We start from the raw sequence: 27854 nt of genomic DNA on the forward strand, positions 1-27854 counted from the left end.
CTTTTTTCTGTTTTTTTAAATGACAGATTGTTTCAGACTCTATTCCTCCTCTGGGATTGGTCAGAGCCTCTGAAACTGCAGTGATTTGGATCTTCAGCTGTTGGTTCCCATTGAAGTCCATTATGTGCAGAAAAATCCTGGAATGTTTTCCTCAAAAAAACTTTTTTTCTACTGAAGAAAGAAAGACGTGAACATCTGGGATGAGTAAATAATCAGGAAATGTTCATTTTGAAGTGAACTAATCCTTCAAAAAGGCACTCAAGTATGTTGAATGCAATTGTTTTGATAGAAAGGAAACAAGATGCATTTCTAGTTGTGTTTGTTCTACTTTTTTTGTGAGTTAATACAAAATATAGTCCGAATTACAAGATACAAACTAGCAATTCTGAGGGAAAAAAAAAATCTGAATTGAGATTAAAAAGTCGCAATTACCTTTATTTTTTCCATAGCTATGCAAGCTTCCACTTTCCCATAGAAATTGTGGTAGTAGCAAACTTTTTCTGTCATGTTTCTACACAGACTCAATATAAAGCAGTTAATTGACGTGAAGTGGATTATGCAGAAGATCAAATAGTGAAGATGAGGATAATGGTCCGAATGGGTACGTCGCACCACACACACACCTTTAGATCGCTGATGAATATGGTGATATTGCTGTCTTATCTTACAGGTATTCTCAGAAGGAGCGGAGCCAGGAGTTGGAGATCTCAGGAGTAGAAGATCAACACATTGGGCATTCAGCTATTCCACACTGGAGGTGTGTGTGGTCAATGAGATTCCTACTACTTAATTCTGGAAAAAACAGAGATTATAGGACTAACTCCTGATCCCAAGACCTTTGTTTTGCTTGGAGTGAGATTTTGTTGTTGGGATTTAAAAAAATTATCTTGCATCACAATAAGTGTATTGTGATTGTCAAAACATTTTAGTATCTAAACTGAATTTTATTAGGTTTAGTGACAACATGTTACAATGTTTATATGGTACAATTTCTGGTAAGCTACGTTTTTTTTATTATTGCTTGAAACAAATTTCAGGATTTCAATTCAGTTAAATTCTTGTGATTTGATTTAATATTGACTAATTTGGATAAATATTAGGTACACAAGATAGGCATTCATTTTTCTCAAGAAAAAAAAACTCACCTAATGCTGTAAACATACAGAGAGCCTTATCATATCTTATTTATTATAATTTTATCTAATGATATAAGTATAAATATAATAAATATGTAATATAGCAGGCGACACATATTTAGCTAAATACTCTCTATAGCTCTTTTTCTCTAGCCAACTAACGTGCTATGGCCTATATTATGCTCATTAAATGGCTTTCCTGAGGTAGGCTAAATGTTATGTGACATAATTGTTCTCCAGCTGTTTTATTGACCCTTTCCGCGGTTGAAAAACACTGATTGATTGATATTATGCATGATGAATATACATTTCGGTAAGTTAGCCTAAGGAGTTTTCCCACAGCATTCGCAACGCAGTACGAGAGAACGTTCTCGTAAGGAAACGTTATTGTTTGAATTTCGTAATAAACTTGACAGAATCTGTGATCAAAATTAAAAATAGCGTAGCCATTCATTTGTCATCTATGGTCATCTTACCCCAACCTACCCTAAGCCCATACTTTTCTGCAGTTCTGTGGTAAGAAAATTCATTTTTAATAGTACACTTTATCATGCAGCGCGAGATGTTTCAAAAGTTGAGTGTATTTAGTATTTTTTCATGTCTTTACATTGTTTAGAGCATTTAGAAACATTTTTGAAAAAATATTTTATATTTTCATGTGATACCCTATGTCGCTCTGGGACCATTTTCTGGGATTTCCGCCTCGATTTGGCCGACCCAAATGTAAAAGCTTTCCACACACACACACACACACACACACACACACACACACACACACACACACACACACACACACACACACACACACACACACACACACACACACACACACACACACACACACACACACACACACACACACACACACACACACACACACACACACACACACACACACACAGTGTCTCTAAATACACATTTTTGTTGTAATTTCAAAGGAAACCCTCTGAAGTTTCATAAACCACTGCTAAAAGTGATAAACATGTGAGGATATGTTGTCTGAGCTGTAATAATCCCCCCCAAAAAAGAGATGCTTTTAGATTTTTTTTTGGTTATAAATTCATTGTTGAAAGTGTGTAACTCAGGCCCTGTGAGCTCTAGCACCCTGCAGACAGTTTGGGCTGTTTTCACTAGATTACAGAAAATAATTACATAAAAAAAAGGTCATATTCCTCCCTTCAGATTCATTTGAATACATCTTGCATACAATCTTTTTTCCAGTATTTTCTGTAATCTAGTGGAAACGGCCCAAACTGTCTGCAGGGTGCTAGAGCTCACAGGGCCGGAGTTACACACTTTCAACAATTAATTTATAACCAAAGAAATCAGAGTAATTTAGTGTAAATAAGTTACTTTGTGTAAAACAACTACCAAAGTGATGCATATCTCTAGAAAGTAGAGACTCTACACTTTCAAATGGACCCATATATGAGGTCAGAGGTCAGAGCTCCTCACAGACATTTAACATTTATCAGGGTCCGCAGAGTTTAAGAGGTTAAAAAAATAGTATAGGCAAAAACAGTGGGATTTTTTTTTCCCCCATTCCCTAATCAATTTGTAGGTTTCAGGATTTCTTTAACCTAAGATGATTCTCAACTATGTTATGAAAGATGTAATGGAATTAATTAATATACCATTTTACTTTATGCAATATGTGGGTAAAATGGCCATACATGGGTTTCTCCATTTGTGCATCACTATATTGAATGTGTTCTTGGAGCAACATGTAATGAAATAAGTGTAATAATGGGAGTTATAACTGTCAACATTTTCATAATAATATCTAATTAATATATATTACTATATAAAATATTTCCCTATTCACTTGTGTCTCCCAAAAAAAGCCCTGAATGGTCTGTTTTGTAACAGAAAGTCCTATTTTGATTAGAAACCCCATAACATTTCCCTGGGATGTTGATTTACGACTAACAAAAATGATCATATTTCCATAATAGTGCTAAATTTGATCATGTCAGTCATTTTTAAAGACCGAGAAGTTGAATCCTCCAAACTTTGGTATGGTTAAAATGCTTAAAATGTTAAATCAAGTGCTCGTTTGGATTAAGAAGACGCTTTCCAAGGGCAGTCCAGAAGATGGCGCCATTGTTGTTGCTTAGGAACCCGGTTGAGGTGAGGATGGACAGGTTTACGCGGCAGGAATCGAGGAAAACAGACTCGCATCATTTGCATCTGTCATTCTAAAAATACCCGCGCGGCGCCTTTAAGAGGGAAAATAAGTTTTACTTTACAGGTTAACTCGATACTCTTTACATATGCCTGTTATTTAGATGTGAAAACACTTATAATCTCTAGGTTTATACGTCTGGAGAGGGTGTTTGAGCCTCATTATACGACCTAATATGTCCCGACTTTACACGTTTAGACATTATTATTGTGTTCTGTAGCTCTGAGGACCATTTTCTATAACATTCTGACTAAAAATGTTTGGTTTATTGTTAGTTTCGGTCGCAGAGGTTTCTGAGGGGGTTTCTTCACAAACAGGAAGCAGCTCAGCATCTCCCGCGCTCACACGCAATCGAATCATCAGTAGAGCGCGAGCGCGGCTGACTGACAGTTCGTTCCGTTGCCTTAGAAACAAGCGTAACCGTCGCCAACCGTTTTTATTCGGTAGAAACTACCGTGGGATCGATTAATTGCAACCTTTTCGTTTCTTTTTACCTTTCTAATAACTTTTTTTTCAAAGGAGCGTTTGATTGAAAACTTGTCCAATGAGTAATTTATACGAAAATATCGACGTTCAAGACGAACTGGACTTTCCATTACTTTTCTTGTACAACCAACCTGATGACCAAGGTTAGTTAATTGTTTTATTTAGACCTTTTGAAATACTTTCCTCTCATAACAAGTGTTTTTTTCTAGCTTCTTATTACTTAGCCTAACTATTTTAATTGTATACAAAGTGCATAGTTGTCTTTGTATTAGTAATTTACCTCAGACATATAATACAGTAACATACTTTATCATACCATGGTACTGTACGATTATACTCATTCAAAGAATAAATTACCATTAAAATATATTGTTGATAAACTAGTTGGTAACTGTATACAAAGTACATAATTGTCATTTACCTCACAAAAATAGAACTATAATACAGTATTTTATCATACCATGGTACTGTACGATTGCTACTCATTCAAAGAATAAATTATTACCATCAAAATATTGTTGATAAACCAGTTTGTAACTGTATACAAAGTACATAATTGTCATTTACCTCACAAAAATAGAACTATAATACAGTATTTTATCATACCATGGTACTGTACAATTGCTACTCATTCAAAGAATAAATTATTACAATCAAAATATTGTTGATAAACCTGTTTGTAACTGTATACAAAGTACGTAATCGATTACAACTGTACTCCAAAGTACATACGATCCCCATATAATAAAATATTACCATCGAAATATTGTTAACAAAGGAGTTTGAGTTGGAGTAGATACACTATGTTCAAAAGTGGGTTACACACATAATGTGAAACCAAAGATGTAGTGGAAACTTTCACTGCAGCCGAACTGTTTTGTTTTCTAGTAGCCTACTTAGTTTACAGGAAACATCCAGCATTATTCTAAATACTCAGTTGGTTATAATGTTGTGTTTGTGTAGTGACATGGCATTTTCACTGTCACACAAGAGAAAAATTAATATAGTTAGTATTGTCATCATTTAAAATGCAGTAAATGGACCTGTTGATATAAAAACTGCTTTGTCTTTATTTATTTTGTTTTACATTTTTGAGCCAAATTTCAAAATTGTCCTATGGTGTGACTGTCTAAAGCTTGGTTTAATAAATCACATCATAAACTATTATTTTGTCTCAGAATATCAAATATTTCACTTTTCAAATATTTAAATATTTTTGTTGTCCTTTGATGCGACGCCCCTATATTTATAATTAATTCTGTCACACCACCATAGGACACATTTCAGTAAGATTTTTCCAAAAATGAAGAATTGACAAAGTTAGTGACCCCTTGTATTTTCTCCAACATCAGACTTCAAGGGTTAGTTCATCCAAAAATGTAAATTCTGTAATTAATTCCTCGCCCTCATGTTCGTTCCAAACCCGTAAGACCTTCGTTCATCTTCAGAACACAAATGAAGATATTTCTGATGAAATCCGAGACCCCTCCGTAGACCGCAGAAAAGACATCGTTAAATAGTCATGTGACTCCAGTGGTTCAGCCGTAATGTTATGAAGCGTTGAGAATACTTTAGTGCGCAAAAACAAACACAAATAACGACTTTATTCAACAATTTCTTCACGTCTATTACACTGTTGACGTAGTAAATACAATGCAGTGCTTCCGACTTACGTCAGAGCTACGCCAGAACGCCGGCTCACCATTGGCCGATGCTGATCATGTGACACATGCGTGTGATGCTGGCCAACGTCAAAACGGCAAGAGAAATAGTTTAATTAAGTCGTTAGTTTTGTTTGTTTTTGTATTCGTCGTATTCTCGACGCTTCATAACATTAAGGCTGAACCACTGGCGTCACATGGGCTATTTTTACGATGTCTTTACTGCCTTTCTGGTCCTTGAAAGTGTTAATTAATCAGATTTCATCTGAAATATCTTCAGTTGTGTTCCGAAGATGAACGAAGGCAGGGCTCGACATTAACGCTTGTCCGGGACAAGTGGATTTTTTTGAAGGGGCAAGTGAAAGAGAATTTTACTTGCCCGACGGACAAGTGTCCTGATAAAACATCATTAACAAAAAATAACTAGGGAATCACCAAAATGCAATAATGATTCTGCATTTATTAGTGTAAGTGGCGATCGATAGTGGATAATAATATATAATATATAATGTATAACGTAAACAAATGAGCGCCGCTCACACAGAAACTCAGTTAGCATACATGGTTAAAATGACAAATTGTGTTTTTATATTTATAACATGATCCAGTTAAGCAACATCACACAAACAAGAGTGCTGTTTTCCTGAATGCCATCATGACTGAAAATGACACTGATTTTATACGCCAGCTCCATAAACAATTTATCAAGTTATAAATGATCAAGTCACTTACATTTTAGACGCAATATTGAGTGTTTTTGTTCTGTTTCAGCACCGAAAATAGTTCCAAACAAAGATCACAGCAGAACCATAACACATCTCACAGCAACAGTGTGTGTTAGTGAATGATTCAGTGTTTGAATGAATCGGTTGAATCAAAGATTCAATGACCTGTTCGTAAACGACCTGTTCATCCGTTTGAACGAATCGACTCAGTGATTCACTCATTCAGACGGTCACCTGCGCCACCTACTGCGGTTAAGTTTCATGTTTAAACATTCTTTCCAACTTTTATTATTTGTATATTCAAAAATATTTAAAACAATCTCATAACATTATTTAATGCAGTTGTAATTTTTCAGTGTAAATTATTTAATTTAATTGGTAACAGCCCTATAGTGTCTTCTTCTACACTCAGGTCTCCAATTGAAAATTTTCTAGTGACTGATCACATCTAAATTTTTCAGTTGGCCAAATTGAATTTCTTTGAATTGATGCAATTTAATTCACATAAATTCAATTTTGCCAACTAAAAAATGTAGATGTGATCGGTCACTAGACATTTTTCAATTGGAGACTTGAATTTTTTTACAGTGTAATTTAATTTATAGATCATATTTAAAAATATAGCTGAAGCATAGCCTATATTTAATAAGATTATGGAAAAATTGCCCTTTATAAAAAGGTAAAAATACCACAGATATGCAGATTTAAATATGTCAAAGCTGATTGAACACTGGTCAGAATATTGCTTCAGAATAAATTATATGTACAACAAAATAATTTAATTTAATTTCCGGACAAGCAAATTTTTTACTCAGACAATTGAATGACAGATTTATTTGTCCGAAGGACAAGCACATGAACAGGTTTAATGCTGCGTTCACACCAAACGCGAATAGAGCGTCAAAATCATGTCTAGTTTGACGCGTGAATCCATTCGCGCATCCACAGTGAATTGGACGTGCATATAAATCGAGCGTTTGAAGCGAAACAGATGCGCGTTCATGGCGCTCCAGGAGAAATATATAATAAAACACCACTTTGCCTCTTTTCATTTTCATAAAAAATATATTTTAAACATTGATAGCCACACAAATGTGGTCCAGGCAACTCCTAGATTATCTTCACTGCATGTGTATTTAAATATCCTTAAAAAATAGTTATGAAACTTCTCTTTGCCCTCAGTCAAAACGATTTGGCAGACAACAAATTATGATTCATGAGAGCAAAGATTGGCCGTTAGATCCACACAAGATGAACCACAACAAACGTCAGAAGGACTAGCTGAGGAAAGGCTGCTCTCGCTGGGGTTAATGAGCTGAGCGCCGCTGATCCACTGGAGCTACCAACTCCAAAAACACAAGATTATTTTTTTAAATAGGCGCTCTATTTATAAATAAACCACTGATTTGAGCTTTAAACAACTACATTCTCACCTGAAAAAGTCTTAGAACTACATTTTGTAACACAATAGTGTCAACGCGCCTTTCCATTGACTTAACATTGAAATCACTCGCTCCTGATGCTCTATTTGCGTTTGGTGTGAACGCAGCATTACTGGAAGGTCAGACGGTTTTGGAACGATTAATGACACACTTCATAACACTATGACACATCATAAAAGTGCATCTATCCATCATAAAAGTGCATCCATCCATCATAAAAGTGCATCCATCCATCATAAAAGTGCATCTATCCATCATAAAAGTGCATCCATCCATCATAAAAGTGCATCTATCCATCATAAAAGTGCATCATAAAAGTGCATCTATCCATCATAAAAGTGCATCTATCCATCATAAAAGTGCATCTATCCATCATAAAAGTGCATCTATCCATCATAAAAGCGCATCTATCCATCATAAAAGTGCATCTATCCATCATAAAAGTGCATCTATCCATCATAAAAGCGCATCTATCCATCATAAAAGTGCATCTATCCATCATAAAAGTGCATCTATCCATCATAAAAGCGCATCTATCCATCATAAAAGCGCATCTATCCATCATAAAAGTGCATCTATCCATCATAAAAGTGCATCTATCCATCATAAAAGTGCATCTATCCATCATAAAAGTGCATCTATCCATCATAAAAGCGCATCTATCCATCATAAAAGTGCATCCATCCATCATAAAAGTGCATCTATCCATCATAAAAGTGCATCCATCCATCATAAAAGTGCATCTATCCATCATAAAAGCGCATCTATCCATCATAAAAGTGCATCCATCCATCATAAAAGTGCATCTATCCATCATAAAAGTGCATCTATCCATCATAAAAGTGCATCCATCCATCATAAAAGTGCATCTATCCATCATAAAAGTGCATCCATCCGTCATAAAAGTGCATCTATCCATCATAAAAGTGCATCCATCCATCATAAAAGTGCATCGGTCCATCATAAAAGTGCATCGGTCCATCATAATAGTGCATCGGTCCATCATAAAAGTGCATCTATCCATCATAAAAGTGCATCCATCCATCATAAAAGTGCATCTATCCATCATAAAAGTGCATCCATCCGTCATAAAAGTGCATCTATCCATCATAAAAGTGCATCCATCCATCATAAAAGTGCATCGGTCCATCATAAAAGTGCATCGGTCCATCATAATAGTGCATCGGTCCATCATAAAAGTGCATCCATCCATCATAATAGTGCATCCATCCATCATAATAGTGCATCCATCCATCATAAAAGTGCCATCCATCCATCATAAAAGCGCATCTATCCATCATAAAAGTGCATCCATCCATCATAAAAGTGCATCCATCCATCATAATAGTGCATCCATCATAAAAGTGCATCCATCCATCATAAAAGTGCATCCATCCATCATAATAGTGCATCCATCCATCATAATAGTGCATCCATCCATCATAATAGTGCATCCATCATAAAAGTGCATCGGTCCATCATAAAAGTGCATCCATCCATCATAAAAGTGCATCCATCCATCATAATAGTGCATCCATCCATCATAATAGTGCATCCATCATAAAAGTGCATCGGTCCATCATAAAAGTGCATCTATCTATCATAAAAGTGCATCCATCCATCATAAAAGTGCATCCATCCATCATAATAGTGCATCCATCCATCATAATAGTGCATCCATCCATCATAATAGTGCCATCCATCCATCATAAAAGCGCATCTATCCATCATAAAAGCGCATCCATCCATCATAATAGTGCATCTATCCATCATAAAACATCCATCCATCCGTCCATCATAATAGTGCATCCATCCATCATAATAGTGCATCCATCCATCATAATCGTGCCATCCATCCATCATAAAAGTGCATCCATCCATCATGAAAGTGCATCCATCCATCATAAAAGTGCATCTATCCATCATAAAAGTGCATCTATGCATCATAAAAGTGCATCCATCCATCAAAAAAATGCATCCATCCATCACAATAGTGCATCCATCCATAATAATAGTGCCTCCATCATAAAAGTGCCTCCATCATAAAAGTGCATCCATCCATCAAAAAAATGCATCCATCCATCACAATAGTGCATCCATCCATCATAAAAGTGCATCTATCCATCATAAAAGTGCATCTGTCCATCATAAAAGTGCCTCCATCATAAAAGTGCATCTGTCCATCTACGGTTTTGGAACGATTAATGACACACTTCATAACTCTATGCATTTTTTCTTCTTAAATGGTGTTTTACAAAAACAAACATTTGCCAACTACTCATTAAGCTAATAATGTGTCTTCTCTTGTTGTTTTGTTGTAGCTGATGAGTCTTGCGTCCCCTCCGGCCATGGCACCAATCAAGCTTCCTCATTCATTCCTCAAGACGCTTCTCTTTACGGTGAAGACTCCATATCCCATCATTCCCACCATCTCCCTCCCGATGGCCTTCTCACCTACGAGCCGCTGGATCTCGCTGGAGCTCACCAAGGCAACAGCCCCAGAATTGAGATCACCTGCCCTGACCTACACCACCATGACCATATCCTCACCAACCCCGTGAACATCAATCGGCCCATGCTCACCGTGCCAGGCTACGACATGCCCTACAGGGAGAGCCAATGCCTGAGTCCGGCGAGCAGCACCTCCTCCACCAGCTGGCACTCAGATGGCTATTCTCCAGGAACATACTCGCCCTGCATCTCTCCTGGAGGCGCAGACGGAGGTCTGGGCGGAGTAACCGCAGCTGACCTTTGCCCGATGTTGCAGGCCATCCAAGCCTCAGGTTCTCCTAACACATCCCCCCGCACCAGCATCACAGAAGACTCCGCCCTGGACCTCCGCCCATCCTCTCCGCGCTCCCGCTCCGCCTCTCCACAGGGCAAGCGCACATATGGTCAGACTCAGAACCTCCATTTTGTCCGAGACGAACCCACCGAGTTCTACGCGCTGGAGGATTCCATGAACAACCTCGGCAACTTGGCTAAACCCGTCCCTACTAAGATTATCAGACCCAATCTAGAGTATTCTGTGTACACGGAGAACCTGTTCCCGACCATGGCGGAAGTGAAGAAAGAGTTCACGATGGAGTCTTGCTATTTCGTGCCCGCCAACTGGTCCAGTCCGGCTCTCGCTGGGGTTTGTAGGTATGAAATAACCAACAATCTTACGTTTATTAATCTAGCAGATGCTTCTATCCTCTCGCAAACAACTGATTCCCCCAGTGCATCCGGAGAGTCGTATAACATTACAATAGTCAAGTCAGCTTTATTTATATAGCGCTTTTAACAATGCAGATTGTTTCAAAGCAGCTTTACAGTGTTAAACAGGAAAATAATGCAGCATAGTTTTATTCAGATGTTCTGGAGAAAACGGTGATGTCATCAGTTCATTTCAATTATCATACAGTGACAATGTGTAGATCAGTAATTAAGTTTATATAGTTAATTTTGTTTAATAATTCAATGAAGGATTCCATGAACAACCTAAAAGTGCATCCATCCATCATAATAGTGCATCCATCCATAATAATAGTGCATCCATCCATCACAATTTTGCATCCATCCATCATAATAGTGCATCCATCCATAATAATAGTGCATCCATCCATCTAAATAGTGCATCCATCCATTATAAAAGTGCATCCATCCATAATAATAGTGCATCCATCCATTATAAAAGTGCATCCATCCATCACAATTTTGCATCCATCCATCATAATAGTGCATCCATCCATAATAATAGTGCATCCATCCATCTAAATAGTGCATCCATCCATTATAAAAGTGCATCCATCCATAATAATAGTGCATCCATCCATCATAATAGTGCATCCATCCATTATAAAAGTGCATCCATCCATAATAATAGTGCATCCATCCATCATAATAGTGCATCCATCCATTATAAAAGTGCATCCATCCATAATAATAGTGCATCCATCCATCATAATAGTGCATCCATCCATTATAAAAGTGCATCCATCCATAATAATAGTGCATCCATCCATCATAATAGTGCATCCATCCATTATAAAAGTGCCATCCATCCATAATAATAGTGCATCCATCCATCATAATAGTGCATCCATCCATTATAAAAGTGCATCCATCCATAATAATAGTGCATCCATCCATCATAATAGTGCATCCATCCATTATAAAAGTGCATCCATCCATAATAATAGTGCATCCATCCATCATAATAGTGCATCCATCCATTATAAAAGTGCATCCATCCATAATAATAGTGCATCCATCCATCATAATAGTGCATCCATCCATTATAAAAGTGCATCCATCCATAATAATAGTGCATCCATCCATCATAATAGTGCATCCATCCATTATAAAAGTGCATCCATCCATAATAATAGTGCATCTATCCATCATAATAGTGCATCCATCCATTATAAAAGTGCATCCATCCATAATAATAGTGCATCCATCCATCTAAATAGTGCATCCATCCATTATAAAAGTGCATCCATCCATAATAATAGTGCATCCATCCATCATAATAGTGCATCCATCCATTATAAAAGTGCATCCATCCATAATAATAGTGCATCTATCCATCATAATAATAGTGCATCTATCCATCATAACTACTAAAATCATCAGAGACATTAATCACCCTGCAAACTCTCACTTCACCCTGCTGCCATCTGGTAAGCGCTTCCGTAGCCTGATGGCAAAGACTGAAAGACTCAGGAGGAGTTTCTTCCCCCAGGCCATCAGACTCCTGAACTCAGTCACGTGACTCACTTCACCCCCGCACACGCATAAACATACGGTCTTTCAACATTAACATCCACATACTGCAATTGCACTGCACTTTACTTTACGTCCCTATTGTTACTGCGTAACAACCTGTAATAAACCTTGCACATTATACTTCTTTATATATACATATTATATATTTTATGTTAACCACTTATTTTTAAGTCTACAGTTTATCTCACTTATCATCCACATATTTTTTATATTTTTATTTTTATCTTATTTCCTATTTTTATCTTTTACTTGATTTATTTATAATTCTACTTATGTTAATACTTTTTATTCTAACTTTATTCTATTTCTATTTAATTTCTTGTAACTGTTATTTGCACTGTCCATGGAGCGGACCTGTTTACATTTCACTGCCAGTTGTATATTGTGTATATAACTGTGTATGTGACAAATAAAACTCTTGAATCTTGAATCTTGAATCTAGTGCATCCACCCATAATAATAGTGCATCCACCCATCATAATAGTGCATCCATCCATTATAAAAGTGCATCCATCCATAATAATAGTGCATCCATCCATCATAATAGTGCATCCATCCATTATAAAAGTGCATCCATCCATCACAATTGTGCACCCATCCATCATAATAGTGCATCTATCCATCATAAAAGTGCATCGGTCCATCATAATAGTGCATCTATCCATCATAAAAGTGCCTCCATCCATCATAAAAGTGCATCTATCCATCATAATAGTGCATCTATCCATCATAAAAGTGCCTCCATCCATCATAAAAGTGCATCTATCCATCATAAAAGTGCCTCCATCCATTATAAAAGTGCATCTATCCATCATAATAGTGCATCCATCCATCATAATAGTGCATCCATCCATTATAAAAGTGCATCCATCCATCACAATTTTGCATCCATCCATCATAATAGTGCATCCATCCATAATAATAGTGCATCCATCCATCTAAATAGTGCACCCATCCATCATAAAAGTGCATCCATCCATCACAATTGTGCATCCATCCATCTTAATAGTGCATCCATCCATCATAATAGTGCCATCCATCCATCATATAAGTGCATCTATCCATCATATAAGTGCCTCCACACGGCTCCAGGGGTTAATAAAGGACTTCTGAAGCGAATCGATGGGTCTGTGTAAGAAAAATATCCATATTTAACACGTTATAAAGTAAAATATCTAACATATCTAATGCATATCTAACGCCTCTCACAGTTAAAAACGCTTACGCTACGCCCAACGTCATCGTCATAATATATTTTACAAAATATTATTTACTCTAAAGTTACTATAAAGTAAAACCAAGTTGTGTTCCAAATTTGAAGTTGATCACAAAAATAGAAGTTTTGTCACATTTTGGCCTGCCATTTTAAAGCTTGGAAGAGCTAGGATATATATCAATATAACTCAGATTGTGTTCGTCTGAAAGAAGAATGTCACGCACACCTAGGAGAGTAAATCATGGGCTAATCTTCATTTTTGGCTGAACTCTCCCTTTAATGGAGCTCTTAGTTTCTCATTGTGTCTGTTGTTATAATGCAGTTTAGGAGCAACATCTGTCACAGTCTCCTGAGAAAGAGCCACCTTAGAGCAATACACGTTTCATTTGGGAAGATTAAAGGGTTAGTTCAGCCAAAAATGTAAATTGTGTCATTAATGACTGAGCCTCATGTGGTTGGACACCCGTCAGACCTCCGTTCATCTTCAGACACAAATGAAGATATTTTAGTGTAAATCTGATGCTCTGAAAGGCCTCCATTGGCTCAACTTTACACTCTCAAGACCCTTAAAAGACACTAAAGACTAAAGTTACAAAGTCCATCTCACTACAGCGGCTCTACAATAACTTTATGAATCGGCGACAATAGTTTTTGTGCGCAAAAAACCCCTAAATAACGACTTATATAGTGATGACGATTTCAAAACACGGCCTCATGAAGCTTCAAAGCGTTATGAATCAGTGAGTCGATTCAGCGGTTCAGAGCGTTATGAATCAGTGAGTCGATTCAGTGGTTCAGAGCATTATGAATCAGTGAGTCGATTCAGCGGTTCAGAGCGTTATGAATCAGTGAGTCGATTCAGTGGTTCAGAGCATTATGAATCAGTGAGTCGATTCAGCGGTTCAGAGCGGTATGAATCAGTGAGTCGATTCAGCGGTTCAGAGCGGTATGAATCAGCGAGTCGATTCAGCGGTTCAGAGCGTTATGAATCAGCGAGTCGATTCAGCGGTTCAGAGCGTTATGAATCAGTGAGTCGATTCAGCGGTTCAGAGCGTTATGAATCAGTGAGTTGATTCAGCGGTTCAGAGCGTTATGAATCAGTGAGTCGATTCAGCGGTTCAGAGCGTTATGAATCAGTGAGTTGATTCAGCGGTTTGGATCGCCAAATTTCAGCAGTTTGACACGCGATCCGAATCATGAATCGACTCAGATTCATAACGCTTCGAAGCTTCATGATGCCGTGTTTTGAAATCGTCATCACTATATAAGTCGTTATTTAGGGTTTTTTTGCGCACAAAAACTATTCTCGTCTTCATAAAGTTATTGTAGAGCCGCTGTAGTGAGATGGACTTTGTAACTTTAGTCTTTAGTGTCTTTTAAGGGTCTTGAGAGTGTAAAGTTGAGCCAATGGAGGCCTTTCAGAGCATCAGCTTTACACTAAAATATCTTCATTTGTGTCTGAAGATGAACGGAGGTCTGACGGGTGTCCAACCACATGAGGCTCAGTCATTAATCACACAATGTACATTTTTGGGTGAACTAACCCTTTAAGCACATCTACAGTCAAGGACTCTCTTCCCAGAAGTTGTTAAATGAGTGATCTGTGCAGGTTACTGTGACTAAACACATGTCATCTGTTAGCATGCCGGCGTCTGTGTTGCCGGCGCTGGACTGGCCGCTTCCCAGTAGCAGAGACCAGTGCGAGCTCCGGATCGAGGTCCAGCCCAGACAGCACCACCGGGCCCATTATGAGACCGAGGGCAGCCGAGGGGCCGTCAAAGCATCCTCTGGGGGCCATCCTATCGTGCAGGTAAATTCAGGACAGAGCTGAGAGCTGAGTATTTACCAGAAGCAAAGCTGTGGGAGGGCGGAAAGGTTGGTTTTGCTTGGCGTGGGGAGCGAATATGACAATTCTTGAGAATCGCTGTGTGTGAAAACGCTTTGAAAACTGTGTCTGCGAAACTGAGACGAGAGAGAGAGAGAGAGAGAGAGATTTGTTGAGAGAGCTTTACATAAAATCATCATTGTATAACATTAAAAGAAAAGAACAACAACAAAAACACCTTCAGGTAACTCAATACAAATCAGTACAGTGTGAAAATTAATTCATCTTCAAAAATTGTACATAAAGCATCATTACAACACCAAATATAAAAATTAAAAAAAATAGATCACGGCTTTCCTGTAGCTCAAAAAGTAAAGCATGGCGCTTGCAACACCAAGGTCATGGGTTCGATTCCCAGGGAAAGCAAGAACTGACAAAATGTAAAATGTGTATCTTCAATGCTTTGGATAAAAGCGTCTGCCAAATGCATAAATGTAAATGTAAATGTAGATCATCAATATATTTATAGTAATAGAAATCAATTAAGATTCTAGATTGCACCAAATTTAAAAAACAATATGACAAGGTTTTGTACTGTATCATGTTCTATTTTCTCTCTCCTGCTCAAATAAATCGCCATTTTTGCTTTTCCCACCACAAAATTAAGCAGCTGGCACACAAACCTTTTCTTTAAAACATATTTGCAACCTAAAATACAAATCTCATGTGTGTGTGAATACTTCATTACATTTTTTAAAAACACCTTTTAAAACAGAAAACAGTGGTTCAAGTCTGTGACGGTTTAAAAAAGTATGAAAAATAGTCTCTCTATCATCACAAAAAGGACACTTATCAGTACTTCCAGGATTTAAAACAGAGGTAAAAGCATTCACTGCAATAACACCATGAGAGAGAGAGAGAGATAAAGAGATAGAGATAAAGAGAGAGACAGAGAGAGAGATAATGCGATGATTGTGGAGACGTTATTTCCCTGTCCAGCTTTAGGGAAATGAGCCAGTATGCCATATCATCTACACTGAGCTTGTGGTCATATCTCACACAGAGCGTCATTACTGCTGTAAATGAAGATAAAAACACTGCATGCATACACTAAAAATCACCAAAACACCTATAGATTTTTCTATAGAACAGGTTCTGCGCATGTTGGTTGCAAAAGAGGATCTGGAAAGTGTTGTAATGTATGAAACACATTGGTTTAAATCGTGCTTTAGGCTACACATATAACAACAGTTGAAGGATTTCAGCAAATAAGCAGTTAAACTTGATTCAATGTTTGATTAAATGGCTCACACTGAATGAAAATAATGAACATTTGAAAGAAATTTGAGAAAGTTTAAGATTAATTTAAGATACATACAAAATGTAGGATGTGTGTATGTATATATAACCTACATTTTGAAAATAAAAAAAATTAAACGAGCCTTATGCGGTGAAACAATACTACAGCCCATAAAACATTTAAAGGGGCACTTCAGCGCTGGGAAGTTGAATGTGTGCTTAAACTGGGTCATTTATGTAGTAGAAATTTTTTTATTTGGTGCCTTCTAGACTGAGGCCGTTTTCACACACACCTTGTTTGGTCCGAATTTTCTGACTTCTCAGTTTGGTCCGAATCAAAATCACAGGTGTGAAACTTCCCCTGACCACAGTCTGGACCAAACAGACGAAATGTGGTCTGACGAAAAGAGGTCGTCTCAGTCCGGATCAAACTGAACAAAGGTTCGGTTCGTGTCTAGTGTGAAAGCATTTTCTGTACGGTTCAGACTTTCAGAGCATTTACAGGAAGTTCCTGTTTATGTTTAAATATTATAATGTTATTTTTAAATTCAATCTCGGCTACATTGATTATGAAAAGTGAAAAGATGACCAATATGTCTGAAGACAGAAGGTCAGAAATGATTTTGAAAGAAATGTTGTATGATTTTGCGTAGAAAGCCTTTCTTTAATGTGAATTTCGTTTCGTATAAATTGTATCTTAATTTTAATCAATGTTTCATCAGATAATTGCCTGAATTTAATAAATAAGAAGCAAATAGTCTATAGCAGACAATAATCACGGGAGCGATCACATGCTTTACACATGAACTGGAGCGGCTCAAATAAACCCAAACTCAGCAGATACTCGTCTCACAAACATGAGGAATATGTGAATATAAAGCTTGAAATGTCCACTATTAAACGTAACGAAAAGAAAATAGTCCAGCAATGCCAGTGTTCAATAGTGGAAACGAAATGCGTCCGTTCATTCACTCTTGTCAAAGACGTGTCAGACGCTCGTCCGTTTACAAACCAATCAGTGTCCAGATGCCGCTCACATGATGAAGACGAGTGGACACAACTGTGTCATGTTCAGTTCTTTAGTCCGCTCGCATAATTGCAATGTGAAACCAAACCAAAACTAACCGAATGTATAAAATGTATCAAAACATGAACTTCGGTTCGGACCTTGGTGCGGACTTTCAGGTGTGAAAACGCCCTGAGAAAAGACAGAAAATGTGAAATGTGGATGAAAGGCAACAACTCCCAGAATGCACTTGCTTCGCTGCCCTACGAGGCCACTCCCAAAGCCACGGCTATTGGTTATCACTTGCCCACCGCGGCTCCGCCCCCTCCGTCGTTTGATCTTCATAGTAATACAATCATTTCGTTCAGTTAGAGAATAAACACTACAATTAAAAACTGAACGTGTGTTTTCAATAAAGTGTGAGTGAGCCGAACGAGAGTCACAGACGCAGCAGGATCAGATTTCATTCTTCACGAAGAGCTGAGGGAACATTATCCAGTCTGGAGCGTTATCTGATCGCATATGGAAGCTAAACTATCACAGGAATTCATTGACGAGTTGAAACACTCACTTTGCTCTGCACCGCTCCGTTATTAATGCCCGATCCGAGCGGCCGAGCTCATTTACAGTCTGTGTGTGAGATCTCTCCCCTATGGGCGGAACAGCTCCATCTAGTGGCTGTAGTCTTTAGCCTCTGGCCAAAAAATCCTCCAATGACGCAAAATGACAATATTTTGAGGATTTTTTCCAGAAATAAAATGCATAATTCTCTCGTCTCAGGAGGACATGAGGGGGGAAAGTACCATAATTCGAATATACTACCAGGTTTCTACTGATAAAAAGCTTAATGCTAAATCTCTGAAGTTACCCTATAAATAAATATCAGTAAATAATGGTAATATAAATTATATAAGAAAGTTAATTATTAGTTAATATATTGGTTTTATATTTCCCCACAGAGGTGCTCATATGCTTTGCGAGGGAAGAGATACACGAGCAGGAAAGAGCATCGCTTTTCTAATATCTTCATGTTTTCTCCTGATGTACCAAAACTAATAATTGTAGTAAAAGTTGTGAACAGCGAATTTATCTTCTGCAGGGTCAAGAACTTTAGGCTTTGTTTGATTATGCGCTGCGAGAGAAAGCCAAACTAAAAATTTAGGTTGTGCATTTAGAAACTTTAGGGGCGCTACTAACTATTAGCCTTTATAAACACATAAAACGCACTAATAATAAACAGAGTTTGCCATGCTAGTGTTGTTTTAGTATCACTGATATGTTGAATTCAATTTAAATTTAAATTTTTTTGTAATTTTGTAATTTTTTAGTTTTTGTAATTTTTTTACAATTGTCCGTAATTAATTCTTATTTCAGGTTTAGTTTGGTACATCAGGTTAATGACAATAAATAACAGGTTTTTTATATTTTATTCTATGCCAGTTAACATTTATTTATTTCAAGGAAAGAGATTTTTTAATGGTTTTAGTTTTGGTTGACTATAATATCACTGATACTAGTCATATATATGTATATATTTAAAAGCCCCCTGAAATCAAAGTTTTTTTTAGCGTTTAGTATGACTATATTAGCCTTTAAGGTCATGAATAAGCTACACAAAAAAAAAATGGTGCTATATGACACTAAAAGTTGTTCTTTGGTTCGTAATCATAGGGGAACCACTTTAAGTGCTGTATAGCACCAAATCTTGGTTCTTCAGTGGTTCTTCAGCAGTTCTTTAGGATGACTGAGGTGCTATATAGCACCGCTGCCATATACAGAACCTGTTAAGATATGGTGCTATACAGCACCAGAACCACTTTTAGTGCCATATGCACCTTTTTTTTTTTTTTTTTTTTGAGTGTAGTGCGATCAAAAACAATGACAAAATTTACATTTAGGAGATATAAGCATTCAAAACTTAGTCTCTCACTTCCGTTAAAAAAGATGCGCAATATGTCTGAAGACAGAAGGTCAGAAATAATTTTGAAAGAAATGTTGTATGATTTTGCGTAGAAAGCCTTTCTTTAATGTGAATTTCGTTTCGTATAAATTGTATCTTAATTTTAATCAATGTTTCATCAGATAATTGCCTGGATTTAATAAATAAGAAGCAAATAGTCTATAGCAGACAATAATCGCGGGAGCGATCACATGCTTTACACATGAACACACACACACACACACACCAACTACAGACTAGAGACACGAGAGCGCAGAGCGGATCATATGCGTGACAAAACAAAACATATTGGACCATTTGAATTCTGCACAGAATGTTGTATTTCAAAGCGATATGGAGGAGATTATGATGATAAACTGTTAGAGATTAGGAGGAAACTGTGGCTTTACCAAACAGAAAACGAAACGCTATTGGCTGTTTTAAAAAGGGGGAGGAGCTGTTTACAGCTGGAGCCGTTTCAGGGGAAATCACGTCAGCATATTGAATAATTCTACGCGTTTCAAGGCACTTCAGTAGGCCTTTAATAATGTGCATCAAATAATTTTTTTGTCTTTCCTGTGATGGGGCATCACAGACAGAAGCTACAATAGTTTACTTTAAATTAAGTGGAAATTAAATTACATAAAGTTTGCGTAAGCGAATAATAACCGGGGTGTAAATCGGACACACAGCGTGACTTTTATTTAATAAACAAGCCTGAAATACACCAGGACTCTTATTTTGAAATATCTATGCTTTATTATTGCAGGAACTCAATCAGATTCAGACGAGGAGATAAAATGTGTGTTCATACACCCGTACACAACATATTACAGTATAAACACGTACAGTAAACACCGTCATGATTGATCATTAGTGTCGTTTGGCATTAATGTGCGCGTGCCTGAACAGACTGTAAACGTGTTCTTCTGCTGTAAAGGAGAATAAAAATAAAAGAATAAATTGGGCATTTTAATGTACATAACAGATTTTCAATAAAATATCCAAGTCTCCCAGTCATTGACGTTTGCAATAATTGTGTTATTTACAATCCCCTGTTGTTAAATTTTTAAAACCAGATTAAAAACGGGGCATATAAGTGCCAGCGGTCCTATATAATGCCTTTATTATTGAGCTGTCATTTTCACGCTGCTCATTTTTTTAATGCTCTATGTTACTAGGCAATGCCTTTCACCCAATGAGATTGCGGTATTCCGTTTTAGCCACAATGGATAATATTACACCACACAAATGTGTTTATTTCCTTCTAGTTGTCGTTGTAGGTTTGTTTAGCCTATATTCAGTGATTAGTGTAGCCTGCTTACTAATAATAATTTCATGATTCTAGACATTACTTTGTAAAGACAGTGGCATGATACAATTATCAAACGGAAGGATCACCTCACCTTTCCTCATATTCTTAATGTAATCAAAACAGTAATCATGTGCGTGGGTAAATTTGACCTGCGGTTTTCGGTGTTCAACGAAAGACCCCTGGCGGTTCTAGCGTTAAGAGAACCGATCCGCAGGGGTTTTTTATTCGCACACATGCTCCGAAATGCACTGTACAGTTCACACACGTCTATGCGAGTAGCCCGGGGGCATAAAGCACCTTAAGTTTTTCCCTCAAGTATGAACTTAAGGGGCGATTTCCCCTTACCTAAGAGAATAACTTAAGGGTGTTGCATATCATCTCTTAAACGGTTCTCTTAGGTGAGGGGAACATTTAAGTGTTTCACGACAGCGATCCTGGATTCACGTAATTAAAGTCCTGTTACCATAGATACGCAAAACACTAACACTAATGCTGCGTTCACACCAAACGTGAATAGAGCGTCAAATTCACGTCTAGTTTGACGCTTGAACTTTGAATGCATTCGCGCGTCCAAAGCGAGATGGACACGCGTATGAAGCAAAGCGCTTGAAGAGAAATTGACGCGCGTCCTTTTGGGCTTTTCAGTGTGCGGCCGCGCAATTGAAAAATACTACTGTTATCGTGTCAGGAAATGTAGTTCAGTCGAGAATGTAGTAGTTTAAAGCTCAAATCTGTGGTTTATTTGTAAAGATCGCACCTATTTAAAGATGTTGTGAGATCCTGCCTGGAACAGCCTCACCTCGGCTAGTCCTCCGGACTTCTGCCGCTGGTAAACCAGACATGTTTAAATTCACAATCTATAGCTTCGGTTCTATTCGATAAAAGACATTAATGACTTATAACATCAAACGACTTCTTTAATTCTGTGAGTTTTTCTTCATCTCATTCAGAAATGTACGTGTGACTGCAAGTGTTCAGTGTCAGTGGTTGCGATGTGTGATGGTCAAATCGGTGTATTCTTGCAACAATTGTTCATCGCTAAGATGGTCCAAAGGGTTCTCCCTATCCCTAAAAACTCTTCTTGGCACATAATGATCTTCAGCTGGTTCAGCCATGTCGTCTTATTTTTGTCCGCGTTACTCTTAAGGTTACGATTTCCAAACATTAAGTTATACTTAGGAAAATTACCGTTAAGGGGTTTATTGCAACACTTAATGCTTTTTAAGGGATTACTTAAGTGAAAAAACAGCATTTAAGGGGAATTCTAAGTGTTTATGACGTTTCACTTAAAGAAACCCTTAAGTAACACTTAAGGGTTTTTTCTGCAACACCCTTAGGTTTAAGGGAAACATAAGGGCGAACTTAAGGGAAAAGTACACTTAAGGTGCTTTATGCAACCGGGCACTGATATCTATCTATTTATCTATCTATATGTGAAATGTTAGCTGTGCAGGTCTAATCTGTGTTTTGTCTCAGTTGCGAGGATACACCGGGACGGAGCCGCTGGCTCTGCAGGTCTTCATCGGCACGGCTGACGACCGGAGCCTCAGACCGCACGCCTTCTACCAGGTCCACCGGATCACCGGCAAAACCGTCTCCACCAACAGCCAGGAGCGGATGCTGAGCGGAACCAAGATCCTAGAGGTGCCGCTGGAGCCCACGGACAACATGAGAGTTGTGTAAGCGGATGAGGATGCAGAAGACCAGGGCTAGTGGTCACACGCATCTCAATAGCTCTTAAAAAAGTGACCTTCCACAATTTAAGGCCTTAAGGTCCTTTCACACTGGACGCGATTTTGACGCGCGAATAATGCGCGCGATGGTTTTATGTTTTGATCAGCTGTTTGTGTAAGGAGTGCTTTCACACCGAACGCGAATGTGCTGTGGTGAAAAAACGATGTTTATTTTTTCCGTTTCGATGTCGATTTTTTTTAACACTGGCAGCGACAGAAAAGGCTTAACCCAATCACATACAAGGAAACAAAGGCCACGAAATGTCCAGTTGATGTCACTAGCCATTCAATCAACATTAACCTTTGCCAGGTGTCGCATTTCTCACGAGATTACAGCTGTAGTTGTGTTTGCCCACTATAGGCTACAGATTACGATATTCTAATCAATACGTTGATTTTTTTTTTTTTTATCTAATTGTGTCCGCGACTATAGAAAGTGAATGTGTTTCCGTCAGTACGACTGTGTCTGTGGCACTGAAATGTTTACATTGTGACTCAACTGGAAACACAGCAGCTCCGGATCGAGCCGTTCCTGAAGTGTGTGTGTGTGTGTGTGTGTGTGTGTGTGTGTGTCGTAAGATGCGCTGCTACCGTCTCTGTCTGGAGGAGCTCCTCAAATTGTCCCACGGACATTTGAAAGTAAGTGCGGAAGCGGCCATGATAAAGTTAATTTTGAGTTATTTTCCCCTAAAACAAGACAAAAAATGTTGCTTGTCTAGTAAATGCTTCTTAATGTAAGATTTTTTAGATATCTGGACTGAAAACAAGACAAAAATACTAAGTAAGAAAAGCATTTTTTGCAGTGAAATGTCTGAGATTTGAGCAGAAAGTCTTAAATTCACTATCATGGCATTAAATTATGACCCTGTGATTATTGCGATGCAGAAAACATGGACGGACCTGCAGAATCCATTCATAAAAATGGAATAAAAGTGAAAATAAAATTTCATAGAGCCCTAAAAAATTTATAATTTGTAACATTTATTAATAAATTGCTGGTAAAACAGCCCAGAAAAATTAAAACAGAATAAACTATAAAACAACAAATAAATGAACGAGACCGGTTTCATAAGGCCTTAAATTAAATAGCATGCACTGCAATAAAATGCATATCTAGGATTTGTGTTTTCCAGCACAAATCTCTAAACATCCTTAAATCAAGAGATGTTTACTTCAGATGCAAAATGAAGAAATTATTGAGAGACATTGTACAAAATTAAGTGAGTTTATGCTTAAAACAAGAACAAATATCTGTCAATGGAGATGAAAATAACCATTGTAACAATTTTTATGAACCCATTGGCAGAAATGTGTTCTTCTTTTAATCATAAATTCATTAGATAAGTAAAAAGATTGTGTTGGAAATTGTAGCTTTTACATTTAGAGAACATATTGACGGGTTGTTCCCTTCAATTTAATCCTTACATTTTCTTAAAAAGCTCTTAAATGTACCTTCACTAAAGTTGTACAAATGCTCGCGTCCTCAGTTCAAGTCAAACGTTGATCTATATAGAGCTTTAGTACAGATTGGTTTAAAGCCGCTTTAGAGAGGAAAATTACAGAATCACTAGCCACGTTTACATGCGCACTCTTTTGTCATTACGATTAAAATAATTCCGATTGAAAGATTCGGTGGACTTATGGAAAATTGTGTTCTGAACACATAGAAAAGTGTCCGTTTATATGAATTGGACTAAAAGGGCAATACATAGAAAAGGGAAAGGGAATTTACCATGTCATATATTGTATATGTATATTATTTTAAATGAATATATGGTCGCACCACATGACATTTTCTGGGTGGTAAAATCAGAAATCTTGTTTAATAATGAATTAATGTTGTCTTAAAAGCTGTAAAACCAATATCCAAACATTTTTGGGACATAAAATTGCATTTTAAAACTCTTTTGCTTAAAATAAGTATTTTTTTTAAACATTTTTTTCCTTATTTGTCATTGACCCTTAAACCGATTACAGTGCTCCATGTAAACACACCTAATGATGCAAACTTCATGAGACAAATCATTCTCTATAAAGACATTAATCAGTTATGAAACGAGCAGCTCTAGTTCAATATTGCAAAATTGGTCAATTATGAAAATAATTTTATTCAGTTATAAAGCAGTGGCTCTGCCGCGTTTACGCTTCATATTTGTTTAAATGTGTACCTATGAAATAGCCCAGGGCTTTGTACTTCGGGCAAGTAAACCGGTCATTCATTGTCCGAGTGAAACTTGTGCTTGCCTAGGAAAATAAATTGGATTTATTTTGTGTGTGTTGTAAATATAATTTATTCACCTCATCATGTTTGACACACATCCAGTGCTCTACCTGCTAAATCTATGCTCTCATTTCCAGAGTTGACTGCGCTGGCATCCTGAAGCTGAGAAACGCAGACATCGAGCTGAAGAAAGGAGAGACGGATGTGGGACGCAAAAACACGCGTGTGAGACTGGTCTTCCGTGTCCATGTTCCTCAACCCGGAGGCCAGTGGCTCTCTCTCCAAGTGGCCTCGCAGACCATTGAGTGCTGTACGCTTTCACACTATTATAACCATACATCTAATGCATGCTTGTGCTGGCTTGACTAGTGGTCAACCCATTATAAGATCTGTATTATTATAGTTTTATATCCGTATTAGTTATATTATTATATGTGGAGCTCAACAGCACACGGCAAAAAATGCTTTTCTTACTTAGTATTTTTGTCTTGTTTTCAGTCCAAATATCTAAAAAGTCTTACATTAAGAAGCATTTACTAGACAAGCAAAAGTTTTCGTCTTATTTTGGGGGAAAATAACTCAAAATTAAGGGAGTTTTTCCTTAAAATAAGCAAAATAATCTGCCAATGGGGTAAGCAAAATAATGTTGTTTTCTGTTTGAATTAAGATTATTTTGCCTACCGCATAGGCAGATTATTTTGCTTATTTTAAGCAAAAACTCCCTTAATTATTAGTTATTTTCCCCCAAAACAAGACTAAAATGTTTGCTTGTCTAGTAAATGCTTCTTAATGTAAGATTTTTTAGATATCTGGACTGAAAACAAGACAAAAATACTAAGTAAGAAAAGCATTTTTTGCAGTGCAGTCGTGCGTCTCACGGGTTTCTCTGTGCCAATAGCCAACAATACATTGTGTGGGTCAAAATTATTTAAACAAATTGTGCCAAAAATCATCAGGATATTAAGATCATGTTCCATGAAGATATTTAGTACATTTTCATATTATAAATGTATTATTAGTAGTAAAATGCATTGCTAATGACTTCATTTGGACAACTTTAGGGGAGATTTTCTCAATATTTAGATTTTTTTTGCACCCTCAGATTCCAGATTTTCATAGTTTGGCTAAATATTGTCCTAATAAACCACACATCAATGGACAGATTATTATTCAGATTTCAGATTATGTATATTTAAAAAAATGTACCCTTATGACTGGTTTTGTAGTCATATATTTTAGGTAACACTTCATTTTGTAGTGTCTTTGTTACGTGTAATTGCTATTGTAGTAACAGTAAATTATACATAACTACATGCAACTAACACTAACCCTAAAAGTATAAAAAAAACAAGTTTTTAATGTTGTTTATGTGTCTATGTGGAGTTTTTAATATGCTTTCAGACAAACCATGTGCATATTCATAAGTCAACACCATTGCTGAGTATTTTCTCTTTAAAACTGAACCAAAGACAGTCTCAAAAACACTGTTTGAAATCGCCGGTGTTTCTGATGTCACAAACTACCTTGTAACCAATCACGTCAGCGTATCATTAGCTATGACTGCTGTGGGCGGGGCTTTAGCATATCATTAGCTATGACTGCTGTGGGCGGGGCTTTAGCATATCATTAGCTATGACTGCTGTGGGCGGGGCTTTAGCATATCATTAGCTATGACTGCTGTGGGCGGGGCTTTAGCATATCATTAGCTATGACTGCTGTGGGCGGGGCTTTAGCATATCATTAGCTATGACTGCTGTGGGCGGGGCTTTAGCATATCATTAGCTATGACTGCTGTGGGCGGGGCTTTAGCATATCATTAGCTATGACTGCTGTGGGCGGGGCTTTAGCATATCATTAGCTATGACTGCTGTGGGCGGGGCTTTAGCATATCATTAGCTATGACTGCTGTGGGCGGGGCTTTAGCATATCATTAGCTATGACTGCTGTGGGCAGGGCTTTAGCATATCATTAGCTATGACTGCTGTGGGCGGGGCTTTAGCATATCATTAGCTATGACTGCTGTGGGCGGGGCTTTAGCATATCATTAACTATTCTCTGAAGCAGTGAGTCTCAAGAGAAGCAGGTTATCCCACTATATTCTTCTGTTGATATGAAAAATCAGGTCTATTTATCATTATACTGGGTGAATTATGTATATTATGATATTATGATGAACTATATGCCTTTCTCCACTGACGCTCTATGATGTTCAAAGCGTTTCTGAGATGGCGAACGGGAACATGCTAACATTAGCAACACATTATTAGCTGTTAATGTAGTCAAGCTAAAGGCTAATTATATTAATTAGCGTTATGTGTCCGGCGTTGTGCCATTGTGCAGCGTTTACTACAGTAAAGTTGAGCGAGTTAAGCTGGAGTGAGTGAGTGGAGGCGGGGCTCATTTGCATATTCTAATGAAACAAGAGTGTCGAGTTACATTCAAGTAATTTTTTTTCACAGGGGAAATAACATTTAAATATGTCATTTTGGTGATCAAAGATGAGTTTTAAGGGATCAAATGATTGACTACAGGGGGACTTTAATTAATAATACTCGGTATCGGCCGATATATGTTAATTTTTAATGTTATCGCTATCGGTCCGATATCTTAAAGCTGATAAATAATGTGTTATTTCCTTCAGCTGAGACACTTCACTGTTCATCATGATGGGTTTGAATCGCTGGAAATATGATTGCAATCATTAAAAAAAGATAAAAACAGTTCAGAGCTGTTTGTTGTTTTGTAATCAGGCTCTCAAAAATGACATACAAATTGGGATTTAGATTTATCGGCTGATATATCGGTTATAAAGAATTATCGGTTATCGGCCAAAATGTTCATATCAGTGCATCCCTAATAATTAGACATCTTAAAATAAAGTGTTGTGACAAT

General features: G+C 37.3%; 1 protein-coding gene across 1 annotated transcript in view; it reads left to right on the forward strand.

Annotated features, from left to right (window-relative positions):
* The first annotated feature begins 3664 nt into the window (after nt 1-3664).
* Nucleotides 3665-27854, forward strand: part of nfatc2b (nuclear factor of activated T cells 2b) — a 55446-nt gene continuing 31256 nt past the window's right edge. Inside the window, exons 1-5 of the mRNA XM_079841025.1 lie at nt 3665-3950; nt 9957-10779; nt 15266-15434; nt 22485-22687; nt 25100-25272. Coding sequence (XP_079697151.1) covers nt 3866-3950; nt 9957-10779; nt 15266-15434; nt 22485-22687; nt 25100-25272 — 1453 coding nt within the window. The 5' untranslated portion in view covers nt 3665-3865. The remainder of the gene's footprint in view (nt 3951-9956; nt 10780-15265; nt 15435-22484; nt 22688-25099; nt 25273-27854) is intronic.

The sequence above is a fragment of the Gobio gobio genome (genome assembly GCF_949357685.1).
Source record: "Gobio gobio genome assembly, chromosome: 17".
In the NCBI taxonomy this organism is placed as follows: Eukaryota; Metazoa; Chordata; class Actinopteri; order Cypriniformes; family Gobionidae; genus Gobio; species Gobio gobio.